This window comes from Hyaena hyaena, unplaced genomic scaffold (assembly GCF_003009895.1).
Source record: "Hyaena hyaena isolate Hyena2069 unplaced genomic scaffold, ASM300989v1 scaffold_63, whole genome shotgun sequence".
In the NCBI taxonomy this organism is placed as follows: domain Eukaryota; kingdom Metazoa; phylum Chordata; class Mammalia; order Carnivora; family Hyaenidae; genus Hyaena; species Hyaena hyaena.
The window spans coordinates 4,373,976-4,387,021 of record NW_024080695.1 but is presented as its reverse complement, the minus strand read 5'-3'; the positions used below and the strand labels follow the sequence as shown (position 1 = coordinate 4,387,021).

The 13,046-nt window shown below is 51.2% G+C and overlaps 1 protein-coding gene across 1 annotated transcript in view; it reads left to right on the top strand.

The window, feature by feature from the left end:
- STK32B (serine/threonine kinase 32B) overlaps window positions 1–13,046 on the top strand; it is a gene marked incomplete at its 5' end in the record, with an annotated part of 114,460 nt that overhangs the window by 40,816 nt on the left and 60,598 nt on the right. Inside the window, one exon of the mRNA XM_039232111.1 lies at window positions 5,583–5,620. Within this exon, the coding sequence (XP_039088042.1) occupies window positions 5,583–5,620 (38 nt within the window). The remainder of the gene's footprint in view (window positions 1–5,582; window positions 5,621–13,046) is intronic.

The following is a 13,046-nucleotide window of genomic DNA, read 5'->3' as shown; positions in this document are numbered from 1 at the left end:
GTTGGATTCCATATAACACCCAGTGCTCATCCCCACAAGTGCCCTCCTCCATGCCCATCTCCCTCTTCCCCTCTCCCCCACCCTATCAACCCTCAGTTTGTTCTCAGCATTCAAGAGTCTCTCATGGTTTCCCTCCCTCCCTCTCCCCCACTATTTCCCCCCTCTTCTCCCCCATGGTCCTCCGTTAAGCTTCTCCTGATCCACGCATGAGTGAGAACACATGGTATCTGTCCTTCTCTGCCTGACTTGTTTTGCTCACCATAACAGTCGAGTTCCATCCATGTTGCTACACATGGCCAGATTTCATTCTTTCTCATTGCCATGTAGTATTCCATTGTATAAATAAACCACATCTTCTTGATCCACTCGTCAGTTGGTGGACACTTAGGCTCTTTCCATGTGTTGGCTATTGTTGAGAGTGCTGCTATGAACATTGGGGTACATGGGCCCCTATGCATCAGCACTCCTGTATCCCTTGGGTAAATTTCTAGCAGTGCTATTGCTGGGTCATAGGGGAGTTCTATTGTTAATTTTTGGAAGAACCTCCACACTGTTTTCCAGAGGGGCTGCACCAGTTTACATTCCCACCAACAGTGTAGGAGGGTGCCCGTTTCTCCACATCCTCGCCAGCATCTAGAGTCTCCTGATTTGTTCATTTTAGCCACTCTGACTGGCATGAGAATGAAACTAGATCATTTTCTCACACCATACACGAAAATAAAGTCAAAATGGATGAAGAACCTGAATGTGAGACAGGAAACCATCAAAACCCTAGAGGAGAAAGCAGGAAACAACCTCCTTGACCTCAGCTGCAGCAACTTCTTACTTGACACATCCCCAAAGGCAAGGGGATCAAGAGCAAAAATGAACTACTGGGACCTCATCAAGATAAAAAGCTTCTGCACGGTAAAGGAAACAATCCGTAAAACTAATAGGCAACCGACAGAATGGGAAAAGATAGTTGCAAATGACATATCAGATAAAGGGCTAGCATCCAAAATCTATAAGGAACTCACCAAACTCCACACCCAAAAGGCAAACAACCCAGTGAAGAAATGGGCAGAAGATATGAACAGACACTTCTCCAAAGAGGACATCCAGATGGCCAACAGACACATGAAACGATGCTCAGCATCCCTCATCATCAGGGAAATACAAATCAAAACCACACTGAGACGTTTTCTTGATGTCAACCTAGTGTCAGGTCTTCTGAAAGTCCTTCCCTGACCTCCCACCAGAAGCAGGACCTCTTTTGGTTTCTAGGTGTTCAAAGCACTCATCCCAACTTGTGACGGGTCATTTACTCTCGTGCTTCCTGGCCCATCTCCCTCCCTGGAGCTCAAGCTCCGTTCAGCTGGATCCGTCTTGTTTACTCCTGGGTCCCCCAGTGACCCCAGAGGGGACACCCCATAAATGCTGGTTCACCTGCGTTCTACTAAGAGCCGACACAGAGGGAACGCCTGCCTGTGTCAAATTTCCCCGCAGCACGAAGTGTGCAGGAGCCCGGGCAGGGGTCACCCTGGTGGCCAGAGGGCAGGGCTGGGAGCCCAGGCAGTCTGCTTCTGAGCAGGTCTCACCGGACGGGCAGCCTCTCCCCTTGGAACCGTGGAGTCTTGTTTACCAGGCTGCTCACATCTGCACCCTGTTTGGCCCTCTTGAGATGGTGAGCGGGACTTTTCAGGGGTGGCTGCCGACTCCACGGGCAGGGGGCCTGTCCGAGGTCAGCCTGTGGTCTGTGGGGGACCCCAGCTACCGGTTGAGATTAGCCAGCCTCCTCCATTAGACCCCCTTCTGCCCGCTGTTAGCTTCCTAATTATCACGAAATCCGTGACATAAAACAACACAAATGTATCATCTCACACTTCTGGCCAGAAGACTGTAATTAGCATCTCCGCGAGCTCTGGGGAGAAGTCTTTCCTGCTTCTTCCAGCTTCCGGTGGCTCCTGGCGCTCCCGGGCTGATGGCCACGTCTCTCCAAATCCCGGCTCTGTCTTCACAAGCTCTTCTGTCCTTCGTGTCTGTGTGTCCGAATCTCCCTCCCCTCTCTCTTATCAAGACAGAAGCCGTTGGATTGAGGACCCACCCTAAGACTCAATTTCATCTTGAGATCTTTAACTGATTCCATCTGCAAAGGCTCTATTTCCAAATAAAGTCACATTCTCAGGTTCCACATAGGTACAAATATTGGGGTTACAGCGTTCACCCCACCCTACAGGCTCACCTCTGCTTAGGTCTGCCCCCCCACCTCGTCTGGGCTCTGACACCCTGATCCCTATGTCTGAGTGCACCTGGCTGTTCGTTCTCCAGCAGCCCCCTTCCATCTTCCCCTGGCTTCATGGCCTCACTCACCCCTGCGCCACAGCATCTGGGCCACATGGCACCCCGCCCACGCGTGTCTCAGCCCATGGATTCTGAGCTTCGTGTGGGAGGGGCTGTGTCTTGAGTTTCTGCAACCCCAGTTTTCAGGCGTTTGCAAAATGTTGGAGGAAAGCAAAGGAAGAGGAGAGAGAAGGGTAAGGGAGAAGGTGCAAAGCCGAGAGGCTTTAGCATCAGAGGAGGCGGCGGCTTCGGGCTGTGGTCCCTGCAAGCATTTGGGGGTTTATGCTCCGTGGGCCACGGCCACCTCCTCCCGGATCCCCACGTCCCAAACAAGGTCCCGCTAGTCCTCACGGGATCGCTTTAACATTCGCCGCTGTGTCTCCATTCTTTTTTTTTTCTTCCCCATCTTTATTTTTGAGAGAGTGGGAGAGAGCTGTCAGCACAGAGCCCGACGCGGGGCTCGAACCCATGAACCATGAGATCATGACCTGAGCCGAAGTCGGACGCTCAACTGACTGAGCCACCCAGGCGCCCCACCCCTTCTACATTGTTGACAAGTACTTAGTTCCCCCTTTGTTTAAATTTTTTTTTATGTTTTATTTATTTCTGAGAGAGACAGACAGCGTGAGCAGGGGAGGGTCAGAGAGAGAGGGAGACACAAAATCTGAAGCAGGCTCCAGGCTCTGAGCTGTCAGCACAGAGCTCGACGCGGGGCTCGAACCCATGAACCGTGAGATCATGACCTGAGCTGAAGTCGGACGCTTAACCGACTGAGCCCCCCAGGCGCCCCACTTAGTTCCCCTTTGCTTGAGAGCCCTACTGGGAGGCACCCTGCACAAGGACCTAGTATTTGCTGGTTTGATGCACAAACCCTTAAGTCTGTGTCTTCTGCCTTTTGTTTTAATTTTAGAAGTTCTCGAGCTCCTCCTCCCCGCTGGGACTCCGTGAATCATCATCTCTGTCCGCTGTGGATGTTTTGTGAACTCGGCAGTGGCAGGGTGGGGGTGGGGGATTGATCCATCTGCATAATGCTCATCACTATTCACGTCTCAAAAACTCACTGTGAAAATAAAAGTTTAAATATATAGGTTGAGTGTTTCTTTCATCCCCAAAGCCATAGACACTGCACCGCATGATTACAAATAAGCTCCGTGTGTTTTCAGGTACAATTACTAGTTGATAAACTCAGCGGCAAATGTTTTCTATTTTGAAGCAAGCTGACGTTAGTCTCAGAAGATTTGACGTTTATTATAAATGAAAGAGTCGGGTTTGCATTTCTAAGGGCTATGGGTTTAATACCGAGCTGCGGGGAGTGTATGCATGTTAATGATAAGTAAATCGGGGCTGAGGATGTCAACTGAGTTTCTCCAAGGCTTTTTTTTTTTTTTTTTTTTTTTTTTTTTACAGTCAACCTTCCCTTCCTCACTCTTCCGTGTTTCCTGTGTGTTGACAAAGACTCTCTCTCCTCAATCAAACTTCACTCCAGCTCTTTGGAGTTCTTTTGCAAGTAGTCCTCAACTCTTGGGCTTTCTTGTTCCTCTTTGCATTGTCCAGTCACAGGGAAGACCCGTGACATTGGTGTTGCCAGAAGCCTCCGTCCTTCATACCTCAGGCGCCTCACCCCCTAGGTGATGTCCAATGCCTCAGCCTGCCTTCAGCGCAAGTTCTATCGGGTGGCTTTACCCAGAGTCCCCCTCCCTTGATGTTTCCAGTTAGTAACTTTACATCCATGATCCCCACCTGCTCCTTGGCTGCAAATTGAGGCAGGTTTCCCCTGCTGCAATTGTCCTGAGTAAAGCCTCTGCTTACACTTTGGCTGCTGCCCACCTCTGAGTTTTCTCTGACAGCGTCTACTAGAGACAGGCACTGTGCTAGGCACGAGGTGCAGAGGTAAGCCCATGCCTTGAATAAGCATGTCTTGGAGTTGGAAGACCTTTGCTCTCATGGTGATGTTCGGTGGAACTTTCCAGAACTTTCCAGAAACTCCCCAGCCCACACCCTAAAAATGGACCCACAGACTTTCTCCCCAAAGGGTCAGATAATAAATATTTTGGGCTCTTGGGACCACATTAGTCTCTGTGCTACATCATTTCGTTTTTGCTTTATGTGCCTGTCTTGTTTTCACAACTTCTTAAAGAAGTAAAAGCCCTTCTTAGCCTCACAGGTGGTACAAAAAGTGGCTGAGGGCTGGGGGTGGCTGATCTCTGACCTGGACAAGTTGACAGCCCTCCCTGAACCTCCTTTCTGTATCTGTAGAGCAGAGGCCATCACCCTTGGGGGAGTTACCTAGCAAGGTGGGAGGGCTACTTTCCATTAGGAGGGGGGAGCTTCTCTACCTGCTGGCGGAGACCAGGAGCTCAATGAGTGGACACTCTTGGGAGTCCAACACCAAAAATTGTTAAGAAATTCCTATAAGTGGGGCTCCTGGGAGCTCAGTCGGTTAAGTGTCTGCCTTCAGCTCAGGTCATGATCTCACGGTTTGTGGGTTCGAGCCCCGCGTCGGGCTCTGTGCTGACAGCTCAGAGCCTGGAGCCTGCTTCCGATTCTGTGTCTCCCTCTCTCTCTGCCCCTCCCCTGCTCACGCTGTTTCTCTCCCTCTCTCTGAAATAAAGCTTTAAAAAGTTTTAAAGAATATTCCTATAAGTGAAATTGCCAGGCTAAATGATGTGAGTGTTTAAAATCTGGTTACATATAAGGAAAGATTGAAATATTGTTACAGATTGAGGGAAACAAAAGAGACCTGACAGCCAAATGTAATGTGAGATCCTTGTTGGATCCCGAAACAGAAAAAGGACATCAATGGAAAAAATCTATGAAATCTGAATTAGATCTTTTATTTAGTTAAGAATCTTGTAGCAACGGTAATTTTTTGCTCTGCTAAGTGTACTATGAGGCAGGTAATGTTAACGTGAGGAGAAGGGGTGCAGGACAGATGGGAACTCTTTTGAGCTATAGATGCACTTTTCTGTAAATCTAAAATGATTTCAAAATAAAAGTTAAAAATTCTAGTAAAAAAAAAAAGAATATTCGAGAAGAAGGTATTCCCACAGTCGAGTTGCAGTTCCAGGAAACAGGAAGGAAGCGAGAACACAGGTGCTCTGTTACCATAATCACTGCTCCCCTGCTCCCTGTCTGAGGAAGACACATGCGTGCTGGGGGTTGTCAGGTGTTTCTCGGCGCTGGTCCCCAGGTGGCATGTTTGTTATGTGCTCATCAGTAGGCCCCAGGAATCACATTTTCCGCCTCTTTGTTTTCTCTTCCAGAGACATCAAGCCCGACAACATACTTCTGGATGAACACGGTAAGCCTCTTACGCATGTTTTATAGGGATGCTTCCGGTGGGGAGCTCGAGGCTCTGGGAAACCGGGTAGCTGGATTCTAGAGCTGATAAGAAACCCTTTATTTTGTTCAATTCTGGTGGGTGAACACCTGTGTAATTTCCGGTCTGTGTCCTGAGCAGTGAGTCAAGCCCAGCGTGTTTGAAGGTTTTGTGGCCAGCCACGTAGCCGCTCTGGTCCTGGCGTGAGGATGACGGGGCGGAGGTGGGAATGCAACCCACCTGCGAGGTGGGGCGAGCTCCCCCACCTGCGGACCTGTGGCTTCGGGAAATCCACTCACCTCTCTGAGCCTCAAGGTCACCTTCTGTAAAACATAAAATGGCGCCCACCCTCCAGATTCTCATGGAGATCAAATGGCATCATCCATGGCTCGCAAGCCAGAAGGCAGTAACCAATAATCCACCAAGCTTTCTTCCCTGATCCTGGCTTCTCGAGCTTTCATGTGTACACAGACCCTGATTCAGTAAGTCTGAGGTGGGGCCTGGACTCTGCGCTTCTGACAGCTCCCAGGCGAGGCCAACGTTGCTGGTCAATGGACCTCACTTGGAGAAACAAGGCTCTGTGTCCAACTTTGGTCTCCATGGAGTCTCCTGAGGGATTTAGTAAGAATTAAAGTCCATTCCCCATCTTGCTTCGGCCTCTGTGTTTTGACTCACTCCCAGGGATGTGACGCCCGTCAAAGTCAGGCCCATTAAGTCCAGGGCGTGGCCCAACAACCCACAGTTCAGCTGATCTGACACTCATCTGCAGCCTGCCGCCACGGGTCACAGCAGCCTTGAACATGAACTTTGCTGCCATTGCTTTGGGGGCCTCATCCCCTAAGGGCTTTCGGGAGGGTGGGGTGGAGTGAGCAGCTAGGGAGTTTTCTGAGGTGCTCCTGCATCGTGCAGGGATGAGGTTGCTGCCTCTTCTACGCAGCTCCTCCAAGCCTCCCTCCCTGACCCCAGGAGGTAGAGGCTGTGGCTCCTTCTAGAAGCCTCTCTGGAAACCTATTTGTGTCACCAGTGAGTCTCAGGGAATCCTACCTCATTGTATCAGCTCCTTGGTATTGGAATATGGAGAGCAGGAGTGGCGGAATCTGGGCGCGAACCTCCTTCCAGAAGCTGAAACCAGCCTGGGTGTTTTGGAGCAGTGGGCTGAAATTCCTGTGCTCAGGAATCAAGGGTCAGGGATGACCTCAAGATGCTGGGGGGCCTGGGCAGAGCTGAGGATGCAAATCAAGGCCCCCAGTTAGTAGATACAAGTCGGGATCCCTGGATGTGGAGCTTCGCTGACCCCCTCCCCCAACTCTCTGTGTGTCTTCGGGCAAGTCGCTCCACCACTCTGGGTCCTGGCCTCCCCAGCAGGAAAACAGAAGTGGTGCGACCTTGAGGGCATGGTGACAGGGAAGGTCAGCCCGTCACGAGAGCAGGACATAAAGGGTGCTCCCTCAACCTCTCCCAAACCCTTCTCTGCTCAGGGCAGGGCGGTGGGATCGAAGAAGCAGGGGCTCACAACTTAATAGGAAGAACTCAGCCATTTTATCTGAGAGGCAATGACACCCAGCCTGTGTGACTCCATGGTTCATATGTGATCCTCCCGGCTCCCGGGCACTGGCTTCTGGAGCCGCTGCACCCAAACACTCAGGTACACGGGCTTCTGGCTCTCTCCTTGTTCCTGAGCTCTGGGTCTCCATCCATCCCCTCCCTCCTCATCTCAGCTCTCCACTCAGCTTCCTTCCCCTTTCCTTCCAGACCAGACCTCCCCCCAGTTCTCTGAGCGCCCCATCCTTCGCCCCTCCCACATGGCTTTCACGGTGTCCTGACCCCGCCTCTGGCTTTGCAGCATCCCACACCCCCCCCCCAAGGGCCTGGGGACTGACCTTCTTCGCTTCTCTAAGCTCCTGTGTCGCAGGGCGATCTCTTCTTGGTGTTGAGACACAGCACTGAAACACTATTTCATACAAAAGAGCAAATGACTCCTGCCCCGCCCCCAACTTTAACATTCAACGAGTGCCTTTCCAGGCAGTGCAGGAGGGAAATTTAGGAGCAGGGAATTCTCCATAGAACACACAGGGCTTCTCCCCAGAGAGCCTGTGGCCATGGTCCTCCCTTTCCTGATTTATATTAGGAGCCACTCATCAGCTTTAATTCCCCCTTAGTCATTGTTGCCTTTGACTGTATTGAGGTGTGATTGGCCAATAAAAATTATATATGCTGAGGTTGTACAATGTGATTTTTATAAAGGTGTACAACATAATGATTTAATGTATGTATACATTTTGAAATGATTAGCCCAATCATATTAACTAGCATATCCATCATTTCATCTTACTTTATGTATGGTAACATTTAAGATTTACCTTCTTTTTTTTTATGTTTATTTATTTTTGAGAGAGAGAGAGTGTGTGTGAGCTGGGGAGGGCCAGAGAGAGAGGGAGACACAGAATCCGAAGCAGGCTCCAGGCTCTGAGCTGTCAGTACAGAGCCTGACATGGGGCTCGAACTCATGAGCGGTGAGATCATGACCTGAGCTGAAGTCAGACGCTCATCCATCTGAGCCGCCCAGACACCCCTAAGATTTACTTCTTAACTGAGTTCAAAAATACAATAGAGTGTTACTAGCTACAGTCTCCATAACGAACATGAGATCCCCTAACTTTATGCTAATTGCATTACAGAAAAGTTTACGAAGCAGGTGCTAGTGTTGCTGTTTAAAGAGTTTGATTGTGGGTCTCATCGACCCTTTTCCTCCGAGAACAAGTCATTTGGCTGTGTTTACAGTGGAACATAAACACAATGAAATGCATGCACTCACAGTTTCTTAATAACGTTCAAGTTCTGCTGGTTACACAAAATCTAAGGCTCTCATACGAGCTTTGCCGCTCTCTCTGTGTCTCCTGTGCTTTCTGAGCCTTTACACTGGGTTTAATCCTCTCAGACAGGCATCTGGAGGAAAATGAGGTTGGAGGAAGGGGAGTGTGGGGAGGAGTGCCGGGCGTACGTTAGGGCTGAGTGCAAAGAGCTCAAGGAAATGGGGACTGAAAGTTGCAAAGGGAAAGGGGAGGGGTACAGCCTTTCCTACCGGGAAAATGATGCTCCCTAATGAATAACCACATGACTTTAATGCACAAACAGGAAGCATCTAGTCGGCTCCTAGGTCTGCATGGGCTAAGCTCTCACAGACAGGCTCAATCCTAAGACTGAGCTCAGGTGGGGTCAGCCAGGCAGCTCTGGTGATGTTGGCTGTGCCCAAGGGCTGCCTACTTCCGGCTGGTACATCCTGGCCTTCCTGGGCCACTCAACTTTGCCGCTCCTGGCCCCCCCTCTGGCCGCCAGCCCTGCATGGCCTCTCCAGGCCACAGTGGAAACAGGGGCACAGAAAACCCTCAAGCACACGCCTGTGTCACATTTATAAGAGTCAAGCGTCAGAAAACCCTGCCTTTCTACCCTGGGTGTCCCTGAGGGTCCTTGTGCGGCATTCACTGCTGCTCTAGCCCTTGACCTCTGAGTTCAGGAAAGTGACTCCTTCATTTTTTGCACTGGCATAGGCCACCCGCTGTGCCAGGTGATCCAGAGGACGGGGCTCCAGTGGCTTTTCTCCAAAAAAGTGCAGAGGGCGAGCCCCGCCCACGGATGGGATTCATCCCACAGACAAGGTGGCATGCGGGGGCATTTGTAAGGTAGCTGGTGGTTCTGGGGTCAGCGCAGGGGCCGGGTTGTACAAAAGCTGAGGGACCGGGCTGGGTCCTGCTGTGTGAGCGGGGTCCACAGGGCACGTGGGGGCAAGTGAGGACGCTCCGCTGCAGGAGACCGTAAGGAGCCCCCCCAGCCCACACTTTCACAGCTGCCCTCAATCTTCGGCATCGGGTCACACGGCAGCGCCCCAGTGGAGCGGGTTTGCTTTTCTCTCGTTGTCTTAACCGTGTCTTTGCCTCCTGACTTCTGATGCTCGACTTCTTCACACTCAGAGCCACTATCCACCTGCCCCAGTCACCCCGGGGCCAGACCCCTGCACCCCAGAGCTCCTGAGATCATGCAGGTCAGCCAGTCCTAAACCTGCTTGCCCTGCCTCGCTATTCCTTCCCGCAGAAACCACCAGCAAGCCCCTTGCCCACGTTTTCACCCTTCTCTCTCAGCCTTGCGGCCGACCCTGAGCTCATCCATGCAGCCCCCATGACACAGTGTACCCCCGTCTCTTGGGTACGCCGAAGAACAAGCTATCTTTTCAATGGCAATTGTCTCCTGATCTGTTGACCTCAGTGTACTCAAATGTCCCAATAACTGATGCATTGTAGAGTAATCATTAACCTAACTCGTCTCTAAGAGTCCACCCTCCATGGCCTGACATATTTGTTGACAAATGTGAGGAGCGCTCCCCAAAATGGTAGCGGACAGGAGCATCGACTCTCCCTTCTCCCTCCTCAAAACTCTTTGCAGGCTTTCTCCATCACCCCTGGAGGGAGAGATGCCAGGGCAGCCACAGGTGGGCGTGTGTCATCTCTGAAGCCTCAGGTCCAGGGATTAGATCAGTGGAGAAAGAAGCGGGGGGCAAGGGGGTGCTTTCCAAGTCAGAGGAGTCAACAGCTCCTTATGCAGACAAAGTGCCAAGCATTTCAGGATAGAGTGCGTGAGGGGGTTGAAATCTGTTCTGGGCGTTCTTGGGAGGTGGTAATGCGGTTCTTTTCGGAGGGGCTGCAGGGAATGGCCGTTCCTCGTGCAGCCCGATGCCAAGGCAGAGTTGTAAAGCCCTAAAGCCTCAGCGCAGGAGTCTCTGAAAGCCCCCAATACATAGCCCCTGACTCAGTTTCCTACAGGTGCCGTAACAACGTCCCACAGATGGGGAGGCTCAAACAACAGAAATGTATTGTCTATTACTACTAGAGGCTGGAGTCCAAGGTCAAGGTCAAGGTGTGGATGGGGCTGTGTCCCCTCTGAGGCGCCAGAGACGGGTCCATTCCTGTTCTCTCCGTGAGCTTCTGCCTGTCCCTGGGCTGGGGCAGCATAATTCCAAACTCCACATGGCATTCTCCGCAGGTGCAGGTCTGTGTCTAAGCCACGCTACTGGGTCAGGGGTCCACCCCACCGTTTCAGCATGACCTCATCTTAACCAATTATATCTGTGATGACCCTACCCAAATAAAGTCACCTTCTGAGCTAACAAGAGTTAGAACTTCAACATATGAATTTGGAGGACGGGGACACATCCCAGCCTCACCTTCCCCGTATGGGATTTTAACAAATGAAAACTAAAGCAAGGAGGTGGCCGATAGGGACCAAGGTCTCACCTTCTTTGCTGACAAAAGCTTGACTCTTTGTGAGTCAAAGGGGCTTCCTACTCCAAGACCCCAAAGAGGGGAAGATTCACCTCCCAGCTCCCCACCCACGGGGGTAAGGGACTGTTCATCTAAGACCAGTGGAGACACCTGCACCTGCCTGGGCAGAGCTAAACTGAGTAAGTCTAGTTTGTTCATCCCCAAATGACCTTCACATAATCTCTCTACCTCCCTTGGGGGACAGTGAGGAAGAGGTGGGGTAGGGCCAACGATCTACTGAGGTGAGAGCCTTCCTTGTAAAATCGTGAGTTTCTATATCTTTGCTGACGCTGAGTTCAGATTCCTGCTCTGCCTGATAATAATCCTCTTAATCTCCTTGTTTCCGGAACAGTGTTGGATACCAGGCTGGAGGCACATGTAGCTGGGCTCCTGGCTTCAGGGTGCACATGTGTATGGAGGGGAGGCTTCTATCCTGGTGTGAGTCCAGGAGGGTGACCTGGGGGGCACGCGGTGGCCTGGCCATCCCCTGGCCTGGGGGGAAAGGCAGCTCCATCCCTGGCCAGCAGGATATCCCTAGAGCACACACAGGTCTGGGCTGCAGTGCCTTCACAAGAAAGTAGCTTGGTGAAAAAGGGAGGTGGGGAGCCTCAGGGTCAAGCCTGCCTGGGGCTTGGATTCTGGCTCCAGAACCTTGGGCTGGACAGTCAGTTCCTAGCTGCTCACACCAATGACGAGGCCACCTTAACAAAAGTCCTGCCCCAGCGAAGACCCCTCTCTATCCAGCTTGTCCATCCTTTGACATTGCCCCAAACAGCTGGCCTCTGTGTTCTTTCCACCTTCCAAACCTCTCCTGAGCGCATCTCGCTGGCAGAACGTAAATCTTATCCAGAACCTGAGCTGCAAGAGAGTCAGGAAATGCAGTCCCCATCCCCCACCCTGGCCCTTGGCGTACAGGAAGTAGCAAAGAAAGGAGTGGAATGTGGTGAACAAAGGGCAATGTATGCACTTGAACTGCTATGTTGTACACCTGAAACTAATGTAACATTGTGTGTTAGCTGGAGGGAGGGAGGGAAGGAGGGAGAGAGGAAAAGAAAAGAAATGAAAGAAAAAGAAAAGAAAGAGGAAGAAGGAAGAGAGAGAAAAAGAAAAGAGTGAAAGAGAGAAAGAAACGGAGGAAGAAAGAAAAGAATGAAGGGAAAGGAGGAAGGAAGGAAGGAAGGAAGGAAGGAAGGAAGGAAGGAAGGAAGGAAGGAAGGAAAGGAAGGAAATAAGGAAAGAAAGTTTGAAAGAAGGGAGGGAGGGAGGGAGGGAGTCAAGATGCTAAGTGTCAGGAGATTGTCTCCAGCCTGGTCCTACAGAGTCGTACAGAGCAGATCACAGCTGGAAAAGCGCTATGAAAACCTCTCTATGAATCATATTCGTTGTAATTAATCTATGTAATTGCATGAACTCACATGCCAGCCAGAGTGTGGAGGGAGAGTGTACTGTCTAAGGGGCCTTGGCCATGCTGCAGGGACACCACCCCCCCCCAGAAGCCTGGTGGCTGGAGAGGAAGAAGAAATAGAACAGCAGAGAGCCACTCCACAGAAGCCTTGGGCAGGGTGGATTCCCCAGGGCATCGGATGAACCAAGCTGCAAATGCTGGGGAAGACTTTGCACAGTCCCAGTCTATCTTAGGGGAAGTCACTGAAACTGTTTGGGGGTGAGAGAGCCCCAAATCTCGGCAAGGGACTCTGGAAACCCCAGGAAGCTGTTTTAAACTGTTCACTGCATGCACAGTGGGGCCTGGAGCACACAGAAGGCTCTATGGCCCTGAATCCCCGCCCATGATCAAGACACGGGAGGAGGTCAAATCAAAGAAGAAGAAAACCAAAATTTCTTCTTCTCAAGCTGACGTGCTCCAAAACAGTCAGCCTTCCTGCTGCTGTCAGCCAGATGAAGCCTGGATAAGCTTGTGGCCTGGGATTTTATTTGGTTTCTTTTTCTTCCTTTCTTTCTTCTGTCATCCTGTAAGAAGTGCGCTATGATCTCTGTCAAGATAAGAGAGAGGGGAGAGTGCGCTGCATGTGTGGTCCCGACTGGAAGACCAGGGCCTGCGTTATATCACACTGACATCACAGAAGCACAGTTATGAT